The following is a 23,071-nucleotide window of genomic DNA, read 5'->3' as shown; positions in this document are numbered from 1 at the left end:
TGATCACGGCGGTGATGGGATGTCGAAAAGAAGTACCAGGACTGCGGAGGTGGTGTCAAGACGATGAGAAACTACCGGAGAAATTCGAGCTTGAGTGGGCGCGGTTGCACGGGCCTTCAGCCGTTTGCTAGCTGGCCAATCATGGATCTTGTTCGTCTAATTCACTCAAGTGGGTCAGCATGGCCTCAAACTTAGGCCTCCAGAGTTCAGTCGTCAAACATATCAACTCAGACGCGCGACAAGTCGATTATTAGTGAGACCGATTGGCAAAGGGAGGGGCTTTGTAATCGCCATGCCGCAGCTCGCACGCGCTTAGCGGTACAGGGCGAGACAAAGTGAGGTACAAAAGAAGCAGACGGGAACAAAGCGTTGAAAGGGGAGATTTCGAATGACCTGGCACTTCATGCTCTTTGGAGAATGTCCTTGTTCTTGCTCTTCTGCAAACTGGCAGGCCTGGATCTCCTCCTACGCTCGACTCTCGGCAAGACGTGCTCGAGCCACTCTACCTAGCGAAATCAAAAGCTACTTCTTTCATAAATTGTTCAAAGAGGTCGAGAATAGAGATTACAAGCAAACGCGGGAAATTGCGAGCAGGAACCGAGACAACATCGGCTGCCCCCATAAGGGGATATCGAGAAAGTTGTGGCTGCAATGCCGTACCTCCTGCACACGCTCCAGTGCCATACAGTGTCCTCTTTTGGAACACAAAGAGACACACTGTCTCATAACCCGATGACCATATCGCACACCTATATGCGGATGGCTGTACAGCAGTGGCAACTAAGATCTTCTGGACTCAGAGTCCTGTAATAAGTGTATGGCAGCCTTCAGCATGAGAGGAGATGGAGCAGAATGAGAGAAGCTCTCCACCGCATCTTAGATATCGAAAGCCTCCAGGATTCAGCATCGACAATGCCAAAGTCTGATGGCCTACACATGTTAGCATTGAGGGGCCCGCATGGTCCCTACGCATACTACGGTCAGAGCAGACAACATACCCTATGAGCAAATCTGCTGGAGTGAAATAGTATGGGGGCGGGAGGTGGGAATCGCGGGTCTCGACGGTCTTGCGTTTGTGGGGAGGAGGTTATTGGCGGAGTCGACTTGGGATTCGAGTCGATGTTGGTATCGGTCGTATCGGTCGATCGTACTTGCTCGGTCGGGATCAGAGAGGTGCGAGGAGGGAGGGCGGCCGTGTGCGGATCGTCGGAGGGGCTCGTCGCGACCAAGTCACCCCAAGCATGCAAGTCGAACCACAACCAACGTCCAGAGAGGCAGACCTCAGTCGCAAGCAGCGAAGAACTCAGAACAACATCAGCGCTCGATCTGGCTGCGAAGGTGCGCTGGCGCGGCGACAAAAGTGGCCAGCGTGCTGGACGCAACTCCAGGAGCTGGTCACGCTCGACCTGACCCGAAGGCCAAGGAGCTACCAGCAACGAACACGTTGACGCCCATTTGGATGCACGACTGGGTGCACCAGTGCCGCACTCCCGACTAAGCGTTTTCAGAGAGCGTGGGTAGAAGAACCTCGACGGGCATCTGAAGTGCGCTGTAGACGGTGCTCCATCATGGCGTTCCAGCGAGCGGGTGCAGACTGTTGTTCTGTTGTTGCAGGCATGCTGCGACAGGCAAACAGTCTATCTTCAAGGCGGTGCTCACTGGGTACGCCACAATAGATGACTTTGTATGCATTAGAGATGACAAGGTGTGGTGCAGTCGAGGGTCGAATCGGCGACAGCGGGTGCTGGCGGAGATGTTGGCATGGGCGTGTGCGACCATTGTCGTCGGTCGCTGTGCTGCAAGAGAAGAAAGAAGGCGAAAGAGAAGCGAGGCGAATTTGACGCTCATTAAACGCACGGGCCTTCACTAGCTCCGGTGTCGGCCAATCACTGCCAAAGGGCAGCGTTTGCTTGCAGATTCACTCAAGTGGGGCGAAGCTTGGCAGCACGTGCATAGGCCGCCGCTCGCTCGCTTAGGGCGCCGCAACTCGGTAGGCGTCTTGCCGAACTCCTCGTTTTCACTACACTCAAGCTCACTGCAGTCGACACCACCCACCGCCGACACATGTAAGTGTTCCTTCACAGTCGCCATCACTTGTCACTTCACACTGACAATCTGAATTAGCACAAGCTCATCCACTATGGCGCCACGCATTACGGATTCTGGCGCAGTCGCCAAGACATCAAATGCGAAGAAGCGCCGTCCAGCCAAGAAGCCCCAGGGCGAGAAGGTATGCACCATCACTTCGCACATGTATCTCCGCAAAGGCTGACCCGACTAGACGTCCGATCAGTACGGTGTCGCCTCAGACGAAGTGCGCGGAAGCGACAGCGACGGCGGTACCAGCGATCATGACTCTCGAAGCACTCCCCGTCTCAGCAAGCCCGGCGACAGTGTGCTACATCTGGTCGCGAGCGTCAAGCAGCCCGAGCTGGACAAGAAGCAGATCGAGGAGGACAAGAAGAAGCTCGAGCAGGAGGTGCAGGAGCTGAAGGCCGCACTCGAGAATAAGGATGAGGTCATCGCAGAGACGGACAAGATCATCGCAGAGAACGACGATGTCATCGCCAAGAAGGACAAGGTCATCGCCGAGAAGAACAAGACCATCAACGAGCAGAAGGCCAGGATCGGCCGCCGCGACTACACCATCAAGGACCTCGAAGGCAGCGCCATACGAAGAACTACTCGCTCGAATCACCAGAAGCACATCATCGAAGAGCAGAAGAAGGTCCTCGACAAGTACGACCTGGGCAAGGAGGTGCCGCTAGAGCCACAGGGGGAGCTCATCCCACGCGGCGCATTCCCGAGTAGCTATCGGCCATCGGCAGAAGAGTATGAGGAGATGATGTACCTGGCGTGGTTGGACTCGAAGGAGGGAGATAAGCGCTGGTAGGATCAAGAGGCGATGGTTGATTAGAGCGTGTTTCTCCGCGATTGTTGTCGGTTCAAAGATACCCCTGGTTTGTTTGCTTGCATAGACGGAGATGGTGTTTTGGGGAAGTCTGTCGAGGAAATACTGTCACACTGCTTGGTAGATGCCCACAACAGGGCCTAGGCAATGAAATAGCGAATGCGAGGAAGTGAGTTACTTAAGGAAGAAGTTACTGCTTGTGATGTACTTCTCCGTGATCATGGCTGAGTCAAAGGTATACACTGTCTGATTAGGGGCATGGAAAGGGATGATTGCCCGGAGAGAATGATCTTGAACAAGTACAAAGCACTTCTCAACCGTCCACTTCTTCAATGCCGTCAACCACTCACATCCACTGAAATCTCGTTCACATGGGCAACGCCGCCGGCCAGTCGTTTCTCATTACCCAGCTCCCTGTCTTTTCCCCCTGCTTATGTCGTCAAACAGGGCTAGAGGTCAGTCAGCCACCCTCACTCAACTTCATATTACGTCAAGCCTATATCGACTCTCATCTTAACATCATCAACCTCGCACTAGCGACTGCAACTCCGCTTGGGCATCTTGCGACATCCTCTTCGACAAGCTTTACGACCACTTCCACGCCATCTTGTACCCCTCCTCCCCAGGTGAGAAAGCGATTTACTCACGGAAAAATTTGCTGCTTGTAACGTGCTTCTCCGTAACCGGTATTGAATCAAAGGTATCCATTGTCTGATTAGAGGTATGGAAGGGGATGATTGTCAGGGGAAGAAAGATATTGGAAGCCTGTTACACTCCCTCGTAGATGCCCGCGATGAGGCGCGCAGGACGGTATTGGGAAAGGAAATCTCTCACACTCTCCGGGGCCATGATAGAACGCTTCTCATTAACTTTTGGTAGGGCTAGAGATTGACGGACAGGGCTACACCGTAGCCATCCACTGTCGGCCGGAGAAATCACATCATTAGATAAGAATAGCAGTGCGCACTGATCTCACGCAGAGCGCATACCACGAGGCCCATCTCAGATCAAGCAGCGCCTCTCTGCAGCTCTGCAGGGAAGTCATCATCCTGCGGTGGTCCGCCCGTACTAAATGCGTGATCCAGATACAATACCAATCTCAAGAACAATCTCGGCCGCTTGTAGATCAAGTTCCCCCAGTCCAGCTTGATCTTGTTGTTCGATCCGTTCGGCATGTTCGCCGCGCCGTTCGTGTCCTTGCCGTTTTCCCGCCAGTTCGACATGGAGCTTACGAACTTGGCGTCGTCTTGCGCATAGGCGACGACGTTGCCGAGAACATCAGCGCAGAAGTCGGAGCCGTCGAAGGATTGTTGTTGGCTGCGCAGGGTGCGGGTGAAGACGTCGAGGCGGCGTATTTCGACTGCTTCCATGCCTGAGCCGCGAGCGGCTGAGACGTTGATCGCTTGCAAGATCAGCGGCAAGGCGAGTATTGCTGAAGCGCTGATGGGGAGGAACTGAACAAGACGCACTTGGACCAACTCCTGCGTCCGTCTTGCGACATCATTGTTCGCAATCTGAAGCGCTTCGTGCGCTTCCTCCAACGAGAAGAGACTCTTCGCAGCAGGGAGAATCTCACGCATGAGGATGAGGTACGTGTTCAGCCCAAACACTGCAGCTGCATGGTATGAGAACATCATGTTTGCATAAACGCAAATGGTCTCTGGGGCATCGTCCAGGCTAATTGGGAAAGGAAACAATCGTATTGCGTGGTACTGCCAATGACGAAGAGACTCCAAGCAACGTTGAATGCCCGAGATGGTTGCCGGCACTGACTTCGAGATGGATTCCAGTCGGTCGTCTAGGTGCTCATAGCGATACAAGATCTCGCACGCCCGCGACAGGCTCTGCATCAAGCGGCAGGTGGCTGCCAGGACTTCCACGATTCGGAGTTGAGTCTCGGTGTCGTGGACCGGCGATTGTCCCAGCTCATTCTGGAAATCTTCAGCGACGAGGAAATGCTTGTCGGTGTCAGCCCAGTCCGGATCGAGTTGTACTTGGAGCTTTCGCCGAAGACCTAAGGACAGTATGCGATCGCGGAATATGACGCCCCACCAGAGCCGCTTGAGCAGTCGTGACCTGATCGGGTCGCGGATCCGATAGTATGAATCTGCTCGGGCGATAGAGGCAAAGCGCATAGCGCACGTCACCCAGTAGGTATTCAGTCGCATAATGTTATAGTTGGGCGCATTGTAGGAGAGTAGCAAGCAGGCCTGAGCGTTTGCCACAGGATCTCGTTCTATGCCGAAGTCGAAGAGCAGCTGTGCGGTGTTAGAACACTATAATGAGCGAGCTGGCTCTACTAACCTTGGCTTGTCGATAGTGAGTATTGCGCGCCTCGCGCTTGGACACAAAGCCAACTTGAGACAGTGTTTCCAGCTCCGTATACTGTGTGTACATTAGCTAGAGATCTAGAATCCTGCTAGAACGAGAGCATACACTGGTGGCGGCAAACATCATTGACCTCAGCAGTAAGTAGGAATACTCGCCGACTCGATACTCATCGCCATTCCACAGGGACCAGAAGTGGTTCTCATCCACAATGGGCAAGTTGGGGTGGTTCATCTTGAAGTACATGCGCATCATTTCCCGCAGCACATGCGCCGGCGGTAGATCGAAGCAGCCTTCACCTCGCAAGTATTCATGATCCCGCGGATTCAATCCTGGGATATGCACTGAGGTATGAATGACTGACGGACGTCGAGGTGAAACGCTATTGACCCCATTGATCACAGACCCAGGACCTGGTAACATCGGCGCCGGGCTAAGATTTTGTTGGAACTGCTGTGGCTGCTGTTGTTGCTGCCAAGCATAGCCATTCACGCTTTGTGCCTCTGGCAGCGTAGGAGGTAAGAATGAGTTGCCCGTGAAGGTAAAGATATCGTCCAGGTCGGTCAAATGGCTAAAGTCGCAGCTGGCCGAAGAGACATCCACAATAGCACTCTGATCCCAGGACAGCGAGGCATTTAGGTCCGGCCATGCGTTGACGCGGCCATCGCCAGATGGAGGCGAGGTCGAGCTTTGCGACTGGTTCTCCACGAATTGGCCGCTATTGGGGTCTGTGGGTGCTCTCTGGGGACCCAAGGGGCGTTGCACCGCATTGTTGTTGGTCCAGGTCGGGGGTGGATTGTTCACCCTCCAGCTGTGCGACTGGTCGAGCACCGCATGGTGGCCGTTATCAGGCGGAGTGGACTCCCTTCTGTGAGTTTCATTCATGTCAGCCAGATTGCAAGCAGTCTGCGAGTTGCAGAGAGGGGCTTCACCTCTGGTTCTTCCGGCGGCGAATGATGCACGTCGTGCCGGCATCGACGCAATTCGAGCATGGCGTGCCGCTCTCGAGCACATTGCAGCGTATCTTGCGCGTATGACAGTGTTGACATGCTTTTCGCGAGCGCCGCTGCTTGAGCTTCCCGCGAGCGCCGTTCGTCCCAGGACTGAGGACAGCCTCGTCGGCGTGCATCCCCCCGTTGCTTTTGCTGTCCCGCCCTGCTGGGAGGCGTGTCTCCTAGTGGCAGCGGTTGCTGAATCTTCACGGCAAAGGGATGGGCAGAAGAGCGGGTGAAAGCCGCATTTACCGTTGCGCAGCGCAGCAGCAGCAAGAGGTCATGGTTTTCTGCAGCACTCCGCCCGCGCAGACAGCGCTCACCACCCCCAGGTCACACCGCGACGAAAAGACGTCCAGCCCCAGTCCAGACGCCCGTCGATCGACCAACCTTTCCCCGCACAGCGGAGAGCGAGGCCGGTGGCGCCTCCTCCCGACAACCTTAACGCCATTCTTGGTAGGATTTGGCAGATCGCTGTCGTTCTGGCCCAATTAGATGGGTTATATTACCGGACCGTCAACACCTTGTGACTGTTTTTCCGGCTGGGCATCAAACCTCATGTCCTCGAGCCTTTGAGCGCGCTGTACACGGTCCGAACACTGGTCTATTGCCTTCTTGGAGACGCGACGAACTGAGGTCAAATACCGGGACGTTGGTCGTCGCGGAGACAGAATTTTGCGGAGAAGCTCGAGGATCTTTCACGTCACACGCCAAGACCTCACGACTACATCTCTCAACTTGCATGTAGCTTGGCCCAACGCGACTTCGCCAAGTACCTTGCATTGTATTCGCGACCAGACGTGCCAGTGGAGGTCTCGATGCCAGCTTCGCGCTGTCTTTGCTGCGACACTCGCGGATACCGGCACCGTCGGTGCGGTCGCAACGAGCTCCTCCAGCAGTGGAAGAGCTCTTGCTTACGCGCTACTTGCGTGACAGCTGCACAGCATGAAGGCGTGATATACCTCTGGTGGTGTCTTCAAGTGTTCTTGCGAATTGGGCTTGAAACGGCGCGACATCAATGTCTATGGACGAATCCAGGCTCGACGGAATCGCCAATATGGCCTGCATGGCCGGACCTACTGCTCAGGGCAAGGCAATCTGCAGACCATCCTCACAATATACTTCGTGCCCCAATCTTATTCCGAGCAGTCAAGCTATGCGAGTGTTCCAAGAGATCTGGAGTCTGGCTGCCTCTTGCTATAGACTCGGGAATAGCCTCCGCGCGGCTGTTATTCCCGGGAAGCAACCAGAACATCACAATAAGAAAGGTGAGGTGGTATGAAGTCACTTGCGGTTGACGAGTCATCCCACCATACACATTTATCCCATGTCATAGATCGTCGTTGCCTACCAGCAGCGCGTGGGCCCGGAAGGCGGGCTATTTGGTCATTTCGTCTGCACAGCTTCCAGTGCTGGACTTCTTTCTCAACACTGCTACGCCGAGCCTTAGTCAATGGCCCAGGCTCTTCTCAAAACCGAATGAAAGAGCTCGACCGAGGTTTTGTCCAGAATCGACGTCTGCGATCCCTCCAACGTAGAGGATTCTGGCCGCTCATTCCTCGATCGACCTACTTTGGGCGGTGACCTCCTGCAAGACGCCGGCATCGTAACCCGCCTCGATGCGCGTCTATGGCGATTGGCCTGATAGAATAAGAAGAAGAGGATGGCAAGATGGCAAGAGCAAGGGTCTTCAGAGTTCACTGACGAAAGTGATGATGAGTGAGGTGGGTGGGCACGACGCAATTGCATCTGTACCACAGCATATGGAGAGGAAACACCCGAAGAAGTCAAATGCATCAAGTATCAACAATCACTCGTCCTTATTGAGGTCACATATTGGCGTACATCTCCATAGTGTCGCCGTCCGCTCTTCCAAAGGACACTGTACCGTATATGCTCAAAACATCGACATCGACGTCGACATCGACATACCGGCTTTCACCATCATTCGGTTCAAAGTATTGAATGAAGCAAGACAGCTTTGAGTTTCGAAAAGTCCGGTTCTGGTAAGACTAACATAAGATGAACGGGTACACACAATGGGAATCATTATTCTGAAGGCTTGGCGTCGTTCACTCCGAGACAGCCTTCCCAGTCTGCTCGCACGTGTACACGAAGATTCCACCTCGCTTCAATGTGGACTCTTGACTAGTCATGCGGAGTTCCCAGCTGGTTGTCAGCCGAGATGCTTGCCATTCGAGCGGATCGTGATGAAATTCGCTACCTGGATGGTTCGGGCTTGGATTTTTGCGCATCTCGACGCATTTAGCTGGGAGCCAGATGCTCCCCAGACTGGGGGACGCAGGGAAGGAGAATAGATCGTGTTGTTAAGGCAATCACAGAACTGTACTTGGTAAGTCAATGCCACAGCCTCACTCATATCGATCCCCTGACAAGTTGGGGCGAATCTGACACCTCTTGGCTTGGCATACTACGTTTACATAATTGCATGCTCCAGTATTTATCGCGAGTTCCAGCAGGAACATTGATCATTAATCACGCTCAACGAACCGCAGACCAGCTACCAGGCTGGCGAGCTGGCTACACAAGAATTTGTACTCGTCAGATCGACGTCACCAAAGCCCCTTTATCCCGAAGTCTTGGAAGTTCCCGAAAGACCGTTCCTTGACTGTAGGTGCTTTCGCCATCACGGCATATACACCGCATTGGTCCGACCTCAGAGATACCGTTATGATCAAAAGTTTTTCCTCAACTCTGAAAATCGCATTACAACTCAAACCGCCGCTCGACTCACCTCTGTGAGCAACGGAACAACAACTTCCAAATGTCTACCACTACCAAGATTGCTCAGATCATCAGCATCTCGTCAGCCTTGCTAGGAGCTGGCGGGATTGCCGCACTATCACTCTACAATGTTCCCCAGTTGAAAGCCCAGCCAGCGGACCGGTCACTACCCGCCATCAGGTGGATATTCAGTCGGGGCTCTCACACCTTCCCGGTGGCTATCGTGAGTACCGCTATACATGCTTTGCATTCCCTAGACTGATTCCAGCATAGAACACCTCGACCGCAGGCTTCCTCTATCTGGCATACACATACATCCCCCAAGATCTACGCACCTTCACCCAGCTCTTCAAAACCGCCAATGGGTTGAAAGTCAACGGCTACTTGGCTGCATCAGTGCTGTCATTCAGCATCGCAATCTACACGGCTTGGTTCATGATCCCGAACAACTTCGCACTGATCAAGAAGAACGAGGAGAAAGGCGGGGCTCGCAGCGCCAACAGCGCCAGGACGATGCGTGAGCAGGGCTATCGACCGGGCGACCGCAGTGCAGAGGACTCTGTTTATAGTAAGGGCGAGGGGAACGAGTTTACTGATCTCAGTGGACCGCAATCGAAGACGGAGAGTTCGTCTGGTGAGGCTGAAGACCGCAAAGTCTGGGAAATGCTGGATAAGTTTGGTAGACAGAATCTCTTGCGGGCTGTTGGGCTTGGGCTGGGTGGTGTTGTTGGGCTTGTGACTGCATTGAGTTGAGTAAGGATGGAAGATTGTAGTTGCTGGAGGGAGATCGTAAACGGCCTTGCAAATGAAAGTAATGCTGCAGACCTGCGCAGCGCTCAGAGTCTGGGCGCCACGATATGAGCGGCATAAGGTTGTCTTTGGCCGAATGCCTTTGAAGGAACCACGGTAGTCGACGAGGTCTGTGGACACAAATTTGCTTGTTGCCTCCTAGAAAGGTCCAGACTCGACTCTTGATTTTGCAATTTCTTGGTAGTGGTAGAGATAATAGTAACGCAATCCACACCTGCCTCAATTTGGAATGCAGTACCCACGCAAGGCTGAGCGACAACTGGATTCGTGCATTGCTTCCTTTCAGCTGGACCTATTCGAAGCCACATTCTGGACGTTAGCATTACACAGACGAGCAACTATTCCATCAGGAAATCGTTGTTTCTTTGCGCTTTTACATGCTGTTTGTATAGATGTTGGTATGTATTTCTTACCTCGCCTCCGCCACAGCCTTGAGCAAGGTCTGGTCAGGGCGAGCACTCTCGTGAGCTGCTTGGATAGAATCACCGACAGATGACTTTGAGAAATGCTGTTGAGGCAGTGTGAAGTTTTTGGCATGTTGGTAAGTGTACTGTCAACTATATAGATACTCAAGAGACAACCTCCCACTGGCAAGTCGAACAGCACCAAATCAACTTAGGACTTCCAGACTTCTTACACAGAATGGTGTATCACAAAGCAGCTTGTCTATTGCTCGCCGGCCCCGTGGCAATCTTGGCTTCGCCATTCGCCCAGCAAACCACGCCTCTTACCTCTACCTCCGCAACCACTTCCCCTTCCTCTACCCAACCACTACCGGAGACAATCACCACCGAGGTCATCAGCGCCACCATCTCAGGCCAATGGACCACTTTCACCCACACGAATGAAGCTCGAATGTCTGTTGCGATCGACGGTCGCCGCAATCTCTATTTGGCGGATCCGCTTTTCAAGAAAGTCGTCGATCTGGTTTACAACAAGCAGGTGTGCTCGAATGCCCCGGATAGACCTACGAGCACTGTCACGAGCAGTCTCGCGACCATGTTCGCTTCGAATACGTCTGCCATCTCGACGTCTATTTCAACGACATCGCAGGCTCAGCCGACGTCCCCAACCACGCTGTCCACATCTCCAACTCCTATGTCATCGTCTATCACGACGACGACAGCTAGTTCCAAGTCAGCCGCACCGGCGCCTTCGGGATCTGGTAGCCCACAGGGAGAGTCGTGCTCTGTCAATGGCGAGCTCGTTTGCGACGTGAATGACTCTTCTGTATTCGGAGTCTGCAACTGGAGCAAGTACGTCTGGCGAGACGTGGCAGCAGGAACAGCATGTCAGAACGGCACCATCGTTGGAGTTGGCATCTACTCCACGCCTTCTCACAAACGCAGCCAGCCACTCCACGAGATACCAGCGGAGAAATCTGAAGGTCACCCCAAACGTGACGACTCCACACCCTACGTCCTCGACAGGCCAGTACCCGGCGTCTGCTTCGACGATGACATGAAAGCCATCATGGACGGAATGAAGCCCGGTGGCAGCTTCACAGGTTCGTCAACACTGCGCACGTCCCCAACTCCTTTGTTGAGCTGACTTCATTTCCCCAACATGGTTCATCGGTCTTTCTCAAGTCGTGCCCGGCTATGAGGTCCAGGTCATTCCGCATGGCAACACGAACTTCACCCAGTACGTGGAGGTGTGGGAGAGCTACGCCTTTTATGATCCTGATCTCCTCTGGGTCGACCGCGACCAGCTCAAGGAGTCTGTTGATCGTGTTGCTTACTTCCTGTTGTATCCGGAGAATTGGTATGAGCAGTTCCAGGCAGAAGCACAATTGCATTTTTGAAATCTTCATAGATGACTACGGTGTCCATTGGTAAGCATCATGATTGGCGTTTGGATTGAGTTTGTATTTGCAGAGCTCTTGGAGTCTTGTGGTTTCTGTCAACGCAATTGAGTGGATTCGGGTACAGTCATTGCCGTCGACACCGTAGCATGAGATTTTGGCTTTGACAAGGGTTGTTAATCAGGTGTCTGGAGTCTTGTCAATGTTCAAAATCAACGAGGAAGAGAATTGCCAGCCTCAACAACCGAACTTTCCCCTCAAGTCCGAATGACACGCCTTTCCATCCGAGTAGAACCACATGACCATGCAGTACAATATACCAAACCGGACCGCAGTCCAGGAAAAGCTATGCAGCCGGACCTGCATACAAGTAGCCAAGATCCAAGGGAACGACAGCTGCCGGATGCAGCAGCGAGTGGTCCACAAATGAGATTCACTCGTGCCTAGAAATTGATCGACAGGCCCAAGCGAATACCAAGCCGTGTAACCAGGGTAGCTTTCGCAGCTGCAGCGTCGCCAAACCAGTTTGCAATGTGTTCTCCGTTGCGACCTGCCATTTTTTGTAAGTGCAGGGCTTCGAAACGTGCGTTGATATGTGGAAGGGAATGACGCCGAGGGACAAAACTGATGTATGCTGCGACTCCTGCGAGTGACATTGGTCGACGCTGGTGTCTTGGTACTCGCGTAATACGATGGCTTAATCCCGGTCGTTACGAGAGGTGCCAGCATTTGCCTGTACATAAGAAACGCTGAAGCACTTCACCTCGTCCTTGTGATTCGCATCGCAACGTCGGCGTCGACTACACACTCGCTTTTCTTTCAGGGCGGCAAGCACTTTGACAAGTGACAAGTCAACATGCTCTCCTCAGGGCTTCTGTCGCTTTTCTTGGCAACTCTTTCTACGGCTGCTCCTCTTGCCCCTCGCCAGATAACATGCGCATCAGGCTTATACATCATCGTCGCTCGCGGCTCTAACCAGGCCATTGGAGAAGGCTCACCCGGCGAGGTCGCGAACATGATCGAAGCGCTTGTCGCAGACTCGTACAGTGTAGCAGTCGACTATCCTGCGGTTATCATCGACTTTGACGATAACTACTTCACCTCCGTCGTCGATGGCATCGAAGACACGAAAGCGAAGATCCAGGATTACGTTGCTGCTTGTGGCGCCTCGAGCAGGATTGCCCTGCTTGGTTATTCTCAGGTAATTCTCGACCTCAAAGTCGAAATCTTCAATTCGATCTCGTTTCTGACGTACTTACAGGGCGGAAACGTCGTAACCGATACCCTGGCAGGCGGTACTGGGAAACCAGATCCGATTGGCGAGGAGTATAGAGCAAACAGTAAGACCATTCGCCTTTCGTACACAAGCTCTCGCTAATTGTTCTCAGTCGTTGGCGCTGCAGTCTTCGGCGACCCTCGATTCAATGCTGGCCAACCTGTGAGCGCTGGCGACTCCACCAGCGATGGCATCTTCGCGCGAGACAGCAGCTTGGCCGCCCTGAATACGTGGTCGAATGTCTTGAGGAGTTACTGCGATGAAGGTGATCCATTCTGCTCCAGCGACTTCGACCTCGACGTCCATTATGCCACGGTCGAGAAGTACGCTCAGGCAGCTACAGATTGGATAGTGTCGTTGGCTGCCTGAGGTCAAATAATTTCTTGTAGCAAGAATGTCCAGCGCGGCTTCAGCATTGCTGCACAGAGACAAAGCATTGTGGCATCCAGGAGAATCGACTCGGTCTCAATCGTGGCAGCTTATCTATCCATCTAGCCGCATGAATCTAGAGGTGGTAAGTGCAGACGGTAAGGGTTTAATTCTTGGTTGAAGAGGCTGGAGAATGACCTCTGCGGTTCCTGTTGCCCATCAGCCCGCGACCTTTCGATGGCTCTGCCTGACCAGTCCGTCAAGTTGTACGCACCAGTACGCGCATTTGTCCATTGGCACATGAGAAATTGTCATGTCAAGCTCATTGATTCGCGATGATGAGGAATGCAGAAAATAAAAGCCACCGAGGACGCGAGTGCGACTGGCCTTCGCATCGCGCTGCGCTTTGCCCAGCACCAATCAGCGTCACGCCACGCCACACCGCGACGACAGGCTCATTTTTGCATCCATATACAACTTCGACATGGCATTGGTCACGATCATCCCAGCAGCGAACCGCTCGCTCTCTCCGGAGTCGTCATCAATCAAGCGCGACAGCCAGAGCTCCATGGCAACAGACTTTTCCCGGCTGGACGCCTTGGACCTTCTGAAAGACCGGAATCTCCTTTCGATCCTCTTGCACTTGGGGTTTCGGCCTACCACCAATGACCCTGTTTATCTACATTGCACCGCTTTGACCTTAGCTCTGCTTTAACTGCCCTCGATACGCGTGGGAACTCGGTGTTTCGTCTCACGTTGCTTACGAAACCAAGATTTAGAGTTCGAGACTGCAGAGCCTCAATGCCGGAGACGGCGACCGGAGCACAATACGAGGAGAGCGATGACTAAAGCAAGATGGCAAAGAATGCGTAGGGCTGTATCCATGCGTCAGTGTGTCGCAAGGGCGGCGTATCGAAGTCCCGGGCGCTCCAACTTCCCAAGATATGGAGGAAAATGCCACTATAGACGCTTTTTGTTGTGCAGCTAGAGACCGGAGCATAACTTAGCTGGGGCAGGAAGGAGCCGGATCCTTCGCCTTTGAACGCTTGAATAAGCTCTTGCTTGTAAATATAAAGACATACGTTTTGGTTCTGGTGGTTCATCTCAAGATTCTCTCCCTCCGCACCTTGTCATCCCTCAAATCGGCGGCAACCACTTGTACGAACACCATCCGAAGTTTTCAGCCACAACGAGTCAATCAAGATGGCGCTCCAACTCGACCCAGAGCTCGTCCTGGCCCTCGCACCAATGGCAGAGGCACTAGCAGCGAAACCGCAACTGCCAGTCGGCGACGTCGCAGGCAGACGTCAAGCCACAGCAGAGATGGTTAAAAACCTGGCCGGACGATTTCCAGAAATCGCAGAAGTCACTCGCAAAGACCACACGATTCGGATTGAAGACGGCGCCGACATCACAGTGGCGGAGTTCCGTTCCTCAAAGGCCTCCACTTCCTCAGGCTCCAAGGCCGTCTACTACATCCACGGAGGAGGCATGATCATGGGCAGCATTGATATGTTCCAGGGATTGGTCAAGCAACGGGTCCTCGAAACGGGCATTCCAACTTTCATGGTCGGCTATCGACTTGCGCCGGAACACAAACATCCCATTCCCGTGAATGACTGCTACGCCGGTCTGCAATGGCTGTCGAAAAACGCCGCCAGCTTGGGCGTTGACCCGGCCAGCATCGTGCTCATGGGCGAGTCTGCAGGTGGAGGCTTGGCAGGTGAGGCTACGTCTCCGAGTTTCGCTGACTTTATTGCTAATCAAGCGGTATAGCTGCCACGGCTCTACTGGCCCGGGACAAGAAGCTAAGTCCGCCGCTTCGCAAGCAGATCCTTATCTTCCCCATGCTGGATGACCGCACAATCAAGCCAATGCCAGAACTTGAGGAGTTCTCGAAGGCCGTGTGGTCTGTCAGAGATAATCAGACGGGATGGGAGGCTCTTGTTGGCGACAAGGCCGGCAGCTCAGATCCCAAGGCTGTGTCAGAGTATGCTGCTCCTGCTCGTGCAGAGAGCGTGGCGGGCTTGCCCCCGACCTATATTGAGTGCGGTCAGCTTGACATCTTCGTGTACGAGGACATGAAGTTTGCAACCCGGTTGTTGGAGGCTGCAGTGCCAGTCGAGCTGCATATCTACCCTGGTCAGCCCCATGGATTCCAGATGTTTGCTTCGAATGCGACCTATGCTGCCATGTCGATGTCAAACGTGCTGAGCGCCATCAAGAATGCGTAAAACGGTGGTCCATCTCATGCAGTGGCTCTGAGCGTCGCGGAAGGCAAGACAGCGTCGAAGAGTCTCAATATAGAATACAGGCACACTTCCAGTACAAGTTAATTTCATGCGAACTTTGTCCACCTCTTTCAAATCGGCTGAACTATCGTTGCGACTCCAGACTCACCCGGTGGTCCTCACACGTTCCCTGCTTTACAGCTCTCAAGATCCTGAGATGGGCTATTGTACATCGAACCCCTTCCGCAACCACCGGAATTGAAACATTGACGCCCGGCCGTAATTGTTTGGACATTGTCTGGAAGACATTGAGGTTGCCACTAGTTTCTCTAACACTCATCATTAAGCATCTCACGGCTTCACCCGTTTCTGATTTCCCTTATCAGAGCCTTGTACCCAGCCTTGCAACGACTTCGACAGCGAATCTGAGGCGCCATTGGATACAGGCGTAGTGAGTTTTGCGGATGCCTGGATGCGAGACAACTGAGAGTTCGATCGTGGACGAGGCGCCCACTGATTGCATGGTGGCGCAGAGTTGAGGTGGGTTCTCCATTGGGCTATGGGCTTGTAATTGGGTTTGCAGTTGGTTTTGGGTCCGGATCTGGAATTGCAGTGCAGTGCGTTTTGTAAAGTGTTGTGAGACTTTGTGGTGACCTGTTGTGGCCAGGGGTACACATGTACTTGAGACAACATATGACTTCACATGACGTTCATGGGGTTCCAAGCGAGATATTGTGGTGTAACGATGCAAGGGGCGAGACAGTAAATGGTCGCACAAAGTACGTGGTTTGTATTCCTTATCGGTCAACACCAGACTCATTCAATCGACGCTGCTACAGCTTCGCCGCCCTCACCTCCTTCTTCGCCCTCTCTCTCAACTCCCTCCTCAGAAACTTCCCAATAGCATTCTTCGGGATCTCTTCGATAAACGCGACCCCTCCTCTCAACTGCTTGTAAGGTGCTAACCTCGCCTTCACATACTCCTTGACTTCGTCCTCGGAGATCTTACTTCTGTCGACAGGCACGACGTACGCTCGAGGCAAATCGGTGCCGGGATCGTCGGGCGCCGGGATGCCTACAACGGCGGCTTCGCGGATCTGCGGGTGGGTGAAGAGGACGTTTTCGAGTTCCGCCGGGGCGACTTGGAGGCCTTTGTATTTAAGTAGTTCCTGCACGATCACCGTCAGCATCTTTCAAGCAGACTAGGGGATATGAATGGTTACCTTCTTCCGGTCAACAACATAAAACTTATCTTCCCTCAACACCCCGATATCCCCCGTGCAAAACCACCCACCCACAAACGTCCCCTTCGTCGCCTCCTCATTCTCATAATACCCATTCGTGACCAAGGAACTTCTCACGAGTAACTCTCCTTCCTCACCAGGCTTCACGTCTTTATACTGCTCATCCACGATTCTCAATTCCACGCTCGGCAAGATCCAGCCTATCGACCCGGTGTTATCCGGCGCCTCCTTCAATGGAGCCGTAACGGCACCCGTTGTCTCAGATAACCCCCAAGTTTGCCCAACAAAAACGCTCTTCCCATCCCCCAGCCTCGCATTCGCCGCATGCTGCAACTTGGAATCCATAGGCGCCGCGCCCGTGCTCGCTCCTTCGAGGAATTTGAAATGCTCCCCGCCGGTTCTCACCTCCTCGGCCTTGGAGATTCGCAACCAGATACTGGGCACGGTGTAGAACATCGTGATCTTGAACTTTTGTAAGTTATTTAGCAGTTCTTTCCATTCGTACTTCCGCATCCAGTAGACTGTTCCTGCGGAGTAGATGGGTCCGATGAGGTAGCCGAACAGGCCGGCGATGTGGCTGATGGGGAGATGGGCCAGGGTGGTGTATTCTTTGGGTTCGTAGGTTCCTTTCTCCATCTCTCTGGCGACGTACTCTCGACCCGGGAGGGCAACCAGGTAAGACTCCGCGACCAGATTCGTGTGACTTAGCATGACTCCCTTGGGCAGCCCGGTCGTGCCGGAACTCCAGAGGATGACGATCAAACTTCGTTTCAGCTCGAGCGGGTGAGTCAACCTCTTCCAAGGAAGCTTCTCCCGCGAGATAGCATTAACTCTCCCCTCTACACTCTCCAACTTCCAGCTTCCTTCAGTCGAATCCAGCAAAAGTACATTCTCCAAAGGCAGTCCACACTCTACTGCAGCCCTCCTCGCCACATCCACGTGCTCCTTACCGCATACTATGACCTTCGACTTGGCGATCTTGACTTGCCGTGCAAGCTCGCTTACGGTGGAGGAAGGGCTTGCAGCCGAGTAGACGCCTCCAGCGCAGATGATTCCGAAGAGCAAGGCAGGGACGAGGATTTGGCCGTAGGTGATGACAGTAACCGTGTGCTGATTAGGGCCGTCCGCACCAATGCCATACTGACTTCTCAGGCCGTGACCTATTTGTTGGAAAAGATCTCGAAGGGCGGCTTTGGTGAGTTTGTTGGACGGGTTAGATGCTTCGATGTGGAGGACTGTATCTTCTTGTGCTGCGCAATGTTCGGAATCTGAGGATGTCAGTTACCTGCAACGTGCTGATTCGATCTGATCGCCTCACCAAACAAAATTGTCAACAGATCTAGAGGGGGCAAATCTATGTGTCGATGAGTTGGGTGGTGGAAGATCCTCTCTTCAGATACTGCTACGTGCGTCATCTTGTCTTTTCCCCGGTAGTCCTGCACGCCTCTGAATGAACGAGAATGAGATACGATGAAGTCCACCTTACCTTGAGCACATGAGATGTCACAAATTATCCTTGTTCAAAGGATCACCTCGGGCAGGTGTGAAGTGGTACAGTATCCCCGCACGCTCTGCGGGTCTCAACTTTTATCCTTTTACAACTCATACCGTCGCGCGTATCACTCGTCACGGTCATTGAAGCAACGACTCGACATGAAGCACGCGAGTCGATGATGTCGAACAGAGCGACGAGACTGCACGCTTTCATCGATCGAGGCCATCCAGCTCCACCATCTTCCTGACCACTTTCACCACCTCGCTTTCGCCCATTTCGAGCCCTGGGTTGTCCAGCTTCTTGGCTAGCAGCTCGTCGAGCATCATGCGCATGCGGCTGACCAGCACTCCAATTCTGGCCCATCCTCTGAGTCTTATCCACCCATCGACGAGCAGTCCACGGCCTTGAGGGTCGATCGTTATTGGCCCAGAGAACATGAGCAAGCTGTAGACATTGAAGGGCGTCAGATCGCGAATGAAGACCTTGCTGGTGGCCATTTTTGTGAAGTAGCTCATGTAGACGCTGTTTCCCGGGAAGCCTTGTGCATCGAACAGCGTTGAACTGGGGTGGACGAAGACTCGGCCATTCTCTTCGTTGAAGTACTTGATTGTTCGCGCTTCGGGGTCCATCTCCACAGCTCCAGATGAAGATGCGACATACTTCTTGTCCGGTAACTCAATGCGAGCCACTTGTGGCTGGAAAGAACCGGCAACCAAGGCTCTGAGCAATATGTCGCTGGTGTTGTGGCGATTAAGGACCTGAGCCGCAGGTGACTCGAACCTGTAGCCTGTCGGAATGAAACCGATCTCTTGAAGTGAAGAGATGTATTGCGTCCGGTTCGTAGAGATGTCCATGAGAGTCTGGTGGTTCAAGAAATTCTCGTCACACCAGCGGCGGAGTGACGACGTCGGCTCACCCGCCGATCTTCTCCCTGTCCACTCCTCATAGGCACGCAGGTCGCAGATGAGATCTCCTTGGCCATCTCCAAACGATGCCCTTGCAGATTTTGACTCCTCACGCTTGGCCTGCGGGCTCACGAATGGGCTTTTGACTGTCAGGATTGCTGCGATTGTGACACAAGCCTCAAAGCACCCAAATGCAGCGCCGTAGACCATGAGCTTGCCGCACCGAAGGTCAGCTGGTATCATCGAAAGATGCTGTCCTAAGGCGGTGAGGTCTGCGTTGTCCAAGGCACCGACTCTCGCGAGCAACTTCAGCGCACCTTCCACGGCCAGGCTCTCTGGCGGTGTGAGCGCCGATGCGAGGAAGCTTGGAACGTCAGCAACTCCCATCGCACGAACAGATAGGCACAACTGTTCCAACGGCACTCTTCGGATCTCTGGCTCTGGTCTCTCAGCCATTTTGGCTTCGGCAGATCGAGTGTAGAGCTTGTAGCATTCACCAGCCCGAACACGTCCGGCACGACCTCTTCGCTGTTTGCAAGCTGCACGGGAAGCCCACACCTCGGCCAGCTTCACCATGTTGTTCGCTGGGTCAAAGCTGGTTTCCTTGACGCGGCCCGTATCGATAACGGCGACGATATCCTCAATGGTGATCGATGTCTCAGCGACATTCGTCGCAGCGATGACCTTGCGCAGCCCAGGTGGAGGTCTTGGGAAGACACGTCGTTGCTCTGAGCTCTGGAGCGAAGCATGCAAAGGCAGAGCATGCAACTTTGGCACGTTTCTAAGAGCCCGTAGAGTCTGATCGATCTCAGCAACACCAGGGAGGAAGATGAGAATGCCTCCATCCACATTACCAAGCTTATGGTCAATGTAATCAACAGTCCGCGCTATGAGGTCGTAATTGATCCTCGTGCCAACTGCTCGCAGAGCGTTGCCAATGTTTGGCTGCGGTGCTTGCTGCGGAGTTGATGTTCCTGATCCAGTGTTCCCGTGATGATCAAAATCTGCGTCTGAATCATCGGCTTCAGCTGAACCAAATCCGGTCCATTGGACGATTTCATCCAGATAGATATCTTGGACTGGATGTGTACGCCCTTCGATCTCCACTTTGCCGACGCTCGAACTCCCTCTGAAGTAGTTCTCGAACATGTCAGCATCGAGAGTGGCACTCATAAGCACAAGCCTGAGGTCTTTGCGTTTCTTGAGCACATCTCGCAAGAGTACGAGCAAGAAGTCAGTGTCTAGACTTCGTTCGTGAACTTCGTCAATGACGACATGGCTGACATCGGCGAGACTTCGCACGACATCTTCAGTACTTCCGCCTGATGTCTGCAATCGACGGAGCAGAACACCAGTCGTGACAAATGTGATCTTCGTCACGCCTGGCTTCTGCTTCGACTCGCCTCGAATGGCATAGCCGACTTCATCGCCTACCTTGCCGCACCGCTCGTCCGCAACGCGATCTGCAAGGCCTAGCGCAGAGATTCTTCGAGGCTGGGTGCAAATGATATTGACTTGCTGTCCGAACGATCGCTTAATGAGGTCGTCCAGAACGAACTGCACTGATTGCGTAGATTTTCCAGATCCAGTCTCTCCAGAGATGATGGTGACCTGGTTGTTGGTGACAGAAGAGATTATGTCGTCTTGTAGCTTCCAGGCAGGAAGGTTCTGTCGAGCCTTCAGCATCTGCTGTTGGCTAGGGGTTGATTGCTTGGCTTGCCAGTCGTTTAGTAGCTGTTGACTCCTGCTGTCCAGACTGACCCAATTGATGGGCTCGGGCTTTCTGTGCTGTTTATTTCCTCTTGAGTGCAAAGCGCTTGATCTGCTGGGAGCTGATGCGACGGAGGCCACGTCGCTTAGTCTACCAGGATGATCTATGACGCGAGGGATATTCTGTTCCAACCAGTCGACCATACTGAAGAGCATCTGTTCACCCAAATACTCATTCTTTGCAGTCGTCAGGACTTGCTTAAGGATACTGAGCCGAACATATGCAGGTAAATCAGCCTCGACGAATATTGTAGGCACATTTTCTGGGTACCAGAAAGGTGGCGGGCGAGCTTTCAGAGTGATGGGCTTCTTTGAGGGCGTCTGAAGATCGAGCTTTATGCAGCATAACCGATCGTGGTTGGTGTATCGATCGCCAAAGATAGCCTCCAAAGTTGCCTGCTCTTCGTCCCAAGCCTCGAAGTTGTTCGCTTTGTCGTCCGGAAATGGAGCAACGGTGTCCAGGAGCTTGGCCTGCAACACTTCCGCTGCACATGCTTCATCTCCGGCAGAAGCATCAAGAGCGTCACTGCAAACTTCAAGTGGGTACCCAGCAGCTGAGAGCCGTTTGAGCTTGCCCTCGCGTTTCATGTCGCCACTGGCTAAGCTGACCCCAGCAAGATAGTTGTCTGGCAGACACCACTTCGGCAGATCGTCTTCAGGTACGTGGATGAGCAACCATTCCAAGGTTTCTTCGCGATCCTTGCATAGCTCGGTCGCTTCTTCGACATGGCTCCTCCGAAAACCAATGTTAGACAAATCATCTACGATGGCTTTCCGTTCCACGGCTTTCATGACCACGCCGTGGGGATTCCAAGCACCGCCCTGTCGTATCAAGCGCTCGACATCCCGTCGTGTCCGGACACCCATCTCCACTTTTGGCACACGCATCCAACCCTTCAAAACGTGCTTGCTCTGTACTTGGCCATCAAGACTAACAACTTCAGATTTCTTGTCCTCAGCTTGCTGCTTCACCTTGTCCACTCTGGCCTTCTCTTTCGCGACCATAGCCTCGTCGCGCTGTTTCTTGGCCAGAAATGGATCTGCCTCGTACAGGTACCCCACACCTTGGGCGACTGCTTCGCTCTTGAGATCCTGAAAGTCTCCTTTCCAGAGGTCGCGATACTGAGGGGGAAGCATCATATGAATGTTCTTCATGTTGCTAACTCGAAAGAGCGCATATGCAGCTGCGAAATGCCTGGCTTCGACTGCACTCTCTTGAGTCCCACGCTCTTTCAGATAGTCTGCCGGCGGTACGATGGGTGGAAGAGTCGTGACCTCTTGTGTCTTGGGATTCTTCTGTCGAATGACCACGCCGCCTGTGAAGCCTTTGCCATTCCGATGGATGGTATACTCGGGCTTGTCCCATCTTTGCTTCTGACAATGCTCATTGAACAGCGTCATAGGCAGTTTTCCGGTCCATGACGAGCCCGCGATCAATGTTCGTGTGTCTGGCTTCTTCTCCGCCTCTGGCTGCGTGCCGTTTGGAACAGTCGGTGTCTTACTCTTGACTTCAGTTTGCTTGGGATTGCTGGTATCTTGAGCGGGTTGTTTCCCTTTCTTGCTCTTTTTGTCGTCTCCAAACACAATATAGCTGGTATCTTCGTCGTTCAGGGTGGCCGCGTTGGTGGCGGGTTTCTTGACGGCCTTGTTGGCCTGACGCGGCGCGTGCGGTTTGTTGACCATTGCCGCGTGTCAATGTCGTCGTAGATGGTGTTTGGACGTGTACTTTCCATGGTCATGGTGGAAGATGCTGAGTGTGACGCGCACCTGAAATTCGAGACGTGAGGTCCGAAAAAAAGTGGGGCTTCCTGCTGACACTTGTTGATGGGTTCACGTTCTCAACGACCTCGGGACATCATCTCTTTGTCTTCCATCGTTTCAGAACATTGCGGTCTTTCAGAGATACCATGCCCATCTTATATGGCAGTGACCTTCAGCGAAGCATGCGCGACCAGACAAGCTCGTCGGTGTTCGAGAGCGTGACCAGCTCGACAGGATCTCGCAGCAGGAGAATACTGTAACAACATGCAAACTGATACTAATAAGGAAACAAAACTCCATCGTCTGCAGAGAACCCAGCCTCGGCGATGTTCATGAGGTATACCCATACCAGGAAAGACTTCGTTTGCTGGACTCAACATGTCGAAGGACCGGACAAACGGCCGATGCTACAAGAAAGGACTTGCACCCG

The 23,071-nt window shown here is 53.3% G+C and overlaps 9 protein-coding genes across 9 annotated transcripts; 6 read left to right on the top strand and 3 right to left on the bottom strand.

The window, feature by feature from the left end:
- Positions 1-958: 958 nt before the first annotated feature.
- M409DRAFT_60831 (uncharacterized protein) lies at positions 959-1,498 on the top strand (the record flags this gene model as incomplete). The annotated part of the gene is made up of 1 exon (XM_033814589.1): positions 959-1,498. One exon carries the CDS (start codon positions 959-961, stop codon positions 1,496-1,498), a length of 540 nt encoding a protein of 179 aa, XP_033660376.1.
- Positions 1,499-2,140: 642 nt separating this feature from the next.
- M409DRAFT_30107 (uncharacterized protein) lies at positions 2,141-2,893 on the top strand (the record flags this gene model as incomplete). The annotated part of the gene is made up of 2 exons (XM_033809765.1): positions 2,141-2,230; positions 2,282-2,893. The coding sequence occupies 2 exons, from the start codon at positions 2,141-2,143 to the stop codon at positions 2,891-2,893; spliced, it is 702 nt and encodes a 233-aa protein (XP_033660375.1).
- A 1,025-nt stretch (positions 2,894-3,918) lies between these two features.
- Positions 3,919-6,368, bottom strand: M409DRAFT_71036 (uncharacterized protein; the record flags this gene model as incomplete). Its single annotated transcript, XM_033819005.1, has 4 exons — positions 3,919-5,169; positions 5,216-5,296; positions 5,348-6,107; positions 6,172-6,368. The coding sequence occupies 4 exons, from the start codon at positions 6,366-6,368 to the stop codon at positions 3,919-3,921; spliced, it is 2,289 nt and encodes a 762-aa protein (XP_033660374.1).
- A 2,648-nt stretch (positions 6,369-9,016) lies between these two features.
- Positions 9,017-9,729, top strand: M409DRAFT_60828 (uncharacterized protein; the record flags this gene model as incomplete). The annotated part of the gene is made up of 2 exons (XM_033814588.1): positions 9,017-9,199; positions 9,250-9,729. 2 exons carry the CDS (start codon positions 9,017-9,019, stop codon positions 9,727-9,729), a joined length of 663 nt encoding a protein of 220 aa, XP_033660373.1.
- A 699-nt stretch (positions 9,730-10,428) lies between these two features.
- On the top strand, positions 10,429-11,590 carry M409DRAFT_60827 (uncharacterized protein; the record flags this gene model as incomplete). Its single annotated transcript, XM_033814587.1, has 2 exons — positions 10,429-11,293; positions 11,334-11,590. 2 exons carry the CDS (start codon positions 10,429-10,431, stop codon positions 11,588-11,590), a joined length of 1,122 nt encoding a protein of 373 aa, XP_033660372.1.
- Positions 11,591-12,446: 856 nt separating this feature from the next.
- M409DRAFT_60826 (carbohydrate esterase family 5 protein) lies at positions 12,447-13,235 on the top strand (the record flags this gene model as incomplete). The annotated part of the gene is made up of 3 exons (XM_033814586.1): positions 12,447-12,791; positions 12,852-12,930; positions 12,979-13,235. The coding sequence occupies 3 exons, from the start codon at positions 12,447-12,449 to the stop codon at positions 13,233-13,235; spliced, it is 681 nt and encodes a 226-aa protein (XP_033660371.1).
- A 1,323-nt stretch (positions 13,236-14,558) lies between these two features.
- On the top strand, positions 14,559-15,469 carry M409DRAFT_71033 (uncharacterized protein; the record flags this gene model as incomplete). The annotated part of the gene is made up of 2 exons (XM_033819004.1): positions 14,559-14,958; positions 15,012-15,469. The coding sequence occupies 2 exons, from the start codon at positions 14,559-14,561 to the stop codon at positions 15,467-15,469; spliced, it is 858 nt and encodes a 285-aa protein (XP_033660370.1).
- Positions 15,470-16,299: 830 nt separating this feature from the next.
- M409DRAFT_30101 (uncharacterized protein) lies at positions 16,300-18,125 on the bottom strand (the record flags this gene model as incomplete). The annotated part of the gene is made up of 3 exons (XM_033809764.1): positions 16,300-16,635; positions 16,690-17,978; positions 18,029-18,125. 3 exons carry the CDS (start codon positions 18,123-18,125, stop codon positions 16,300-16,302), a joined length of 1,722 nt encoding a protein of 573 aa, XP_033660369.1.
- Positions 18,126-18,414: 289 nt separating this feature from the next.
- Positions 18,415-22,563, bottom strand: M409DRAFT_30100 (uncharacterized protein; the record flags this gene model as incomplete). The annotated part of the gene is made up of 1 exon (XM_033809763.1): positions 18,415-22,563. The coding sequence occupies one exon, from the start codon at positions 22,561-22,563 to the stop codon at positions 18,415-18,417; it is 4,149 nt and encodes a 1,382-aa protein (XP_033660368.1).
- Positions 22,564-23,071: the final 508 nt, after the last annotated feature.

This window comes from Zasmidium cellare (genome assembly GCF_010093935.1).
Source record: "Zasmidium cellare ATCC 36951 unplaced genomic scaffold M409scaffold_59, whole genome shotgun sequence".
In the NCBI taxonomy this organism is placed as follows: Eukaryota; Fungi; Ascomycota; class Dothideomycetes; order Mycosphaerellales; family Mycosphaerellaceae; genus Zasmidium; species Zasmidium cellare.
The sequence above is the reverse complement of the archived record's forward strand: the minus strand, read 5'-3'. Positions and strand labels throughout refer to the sequence as shown.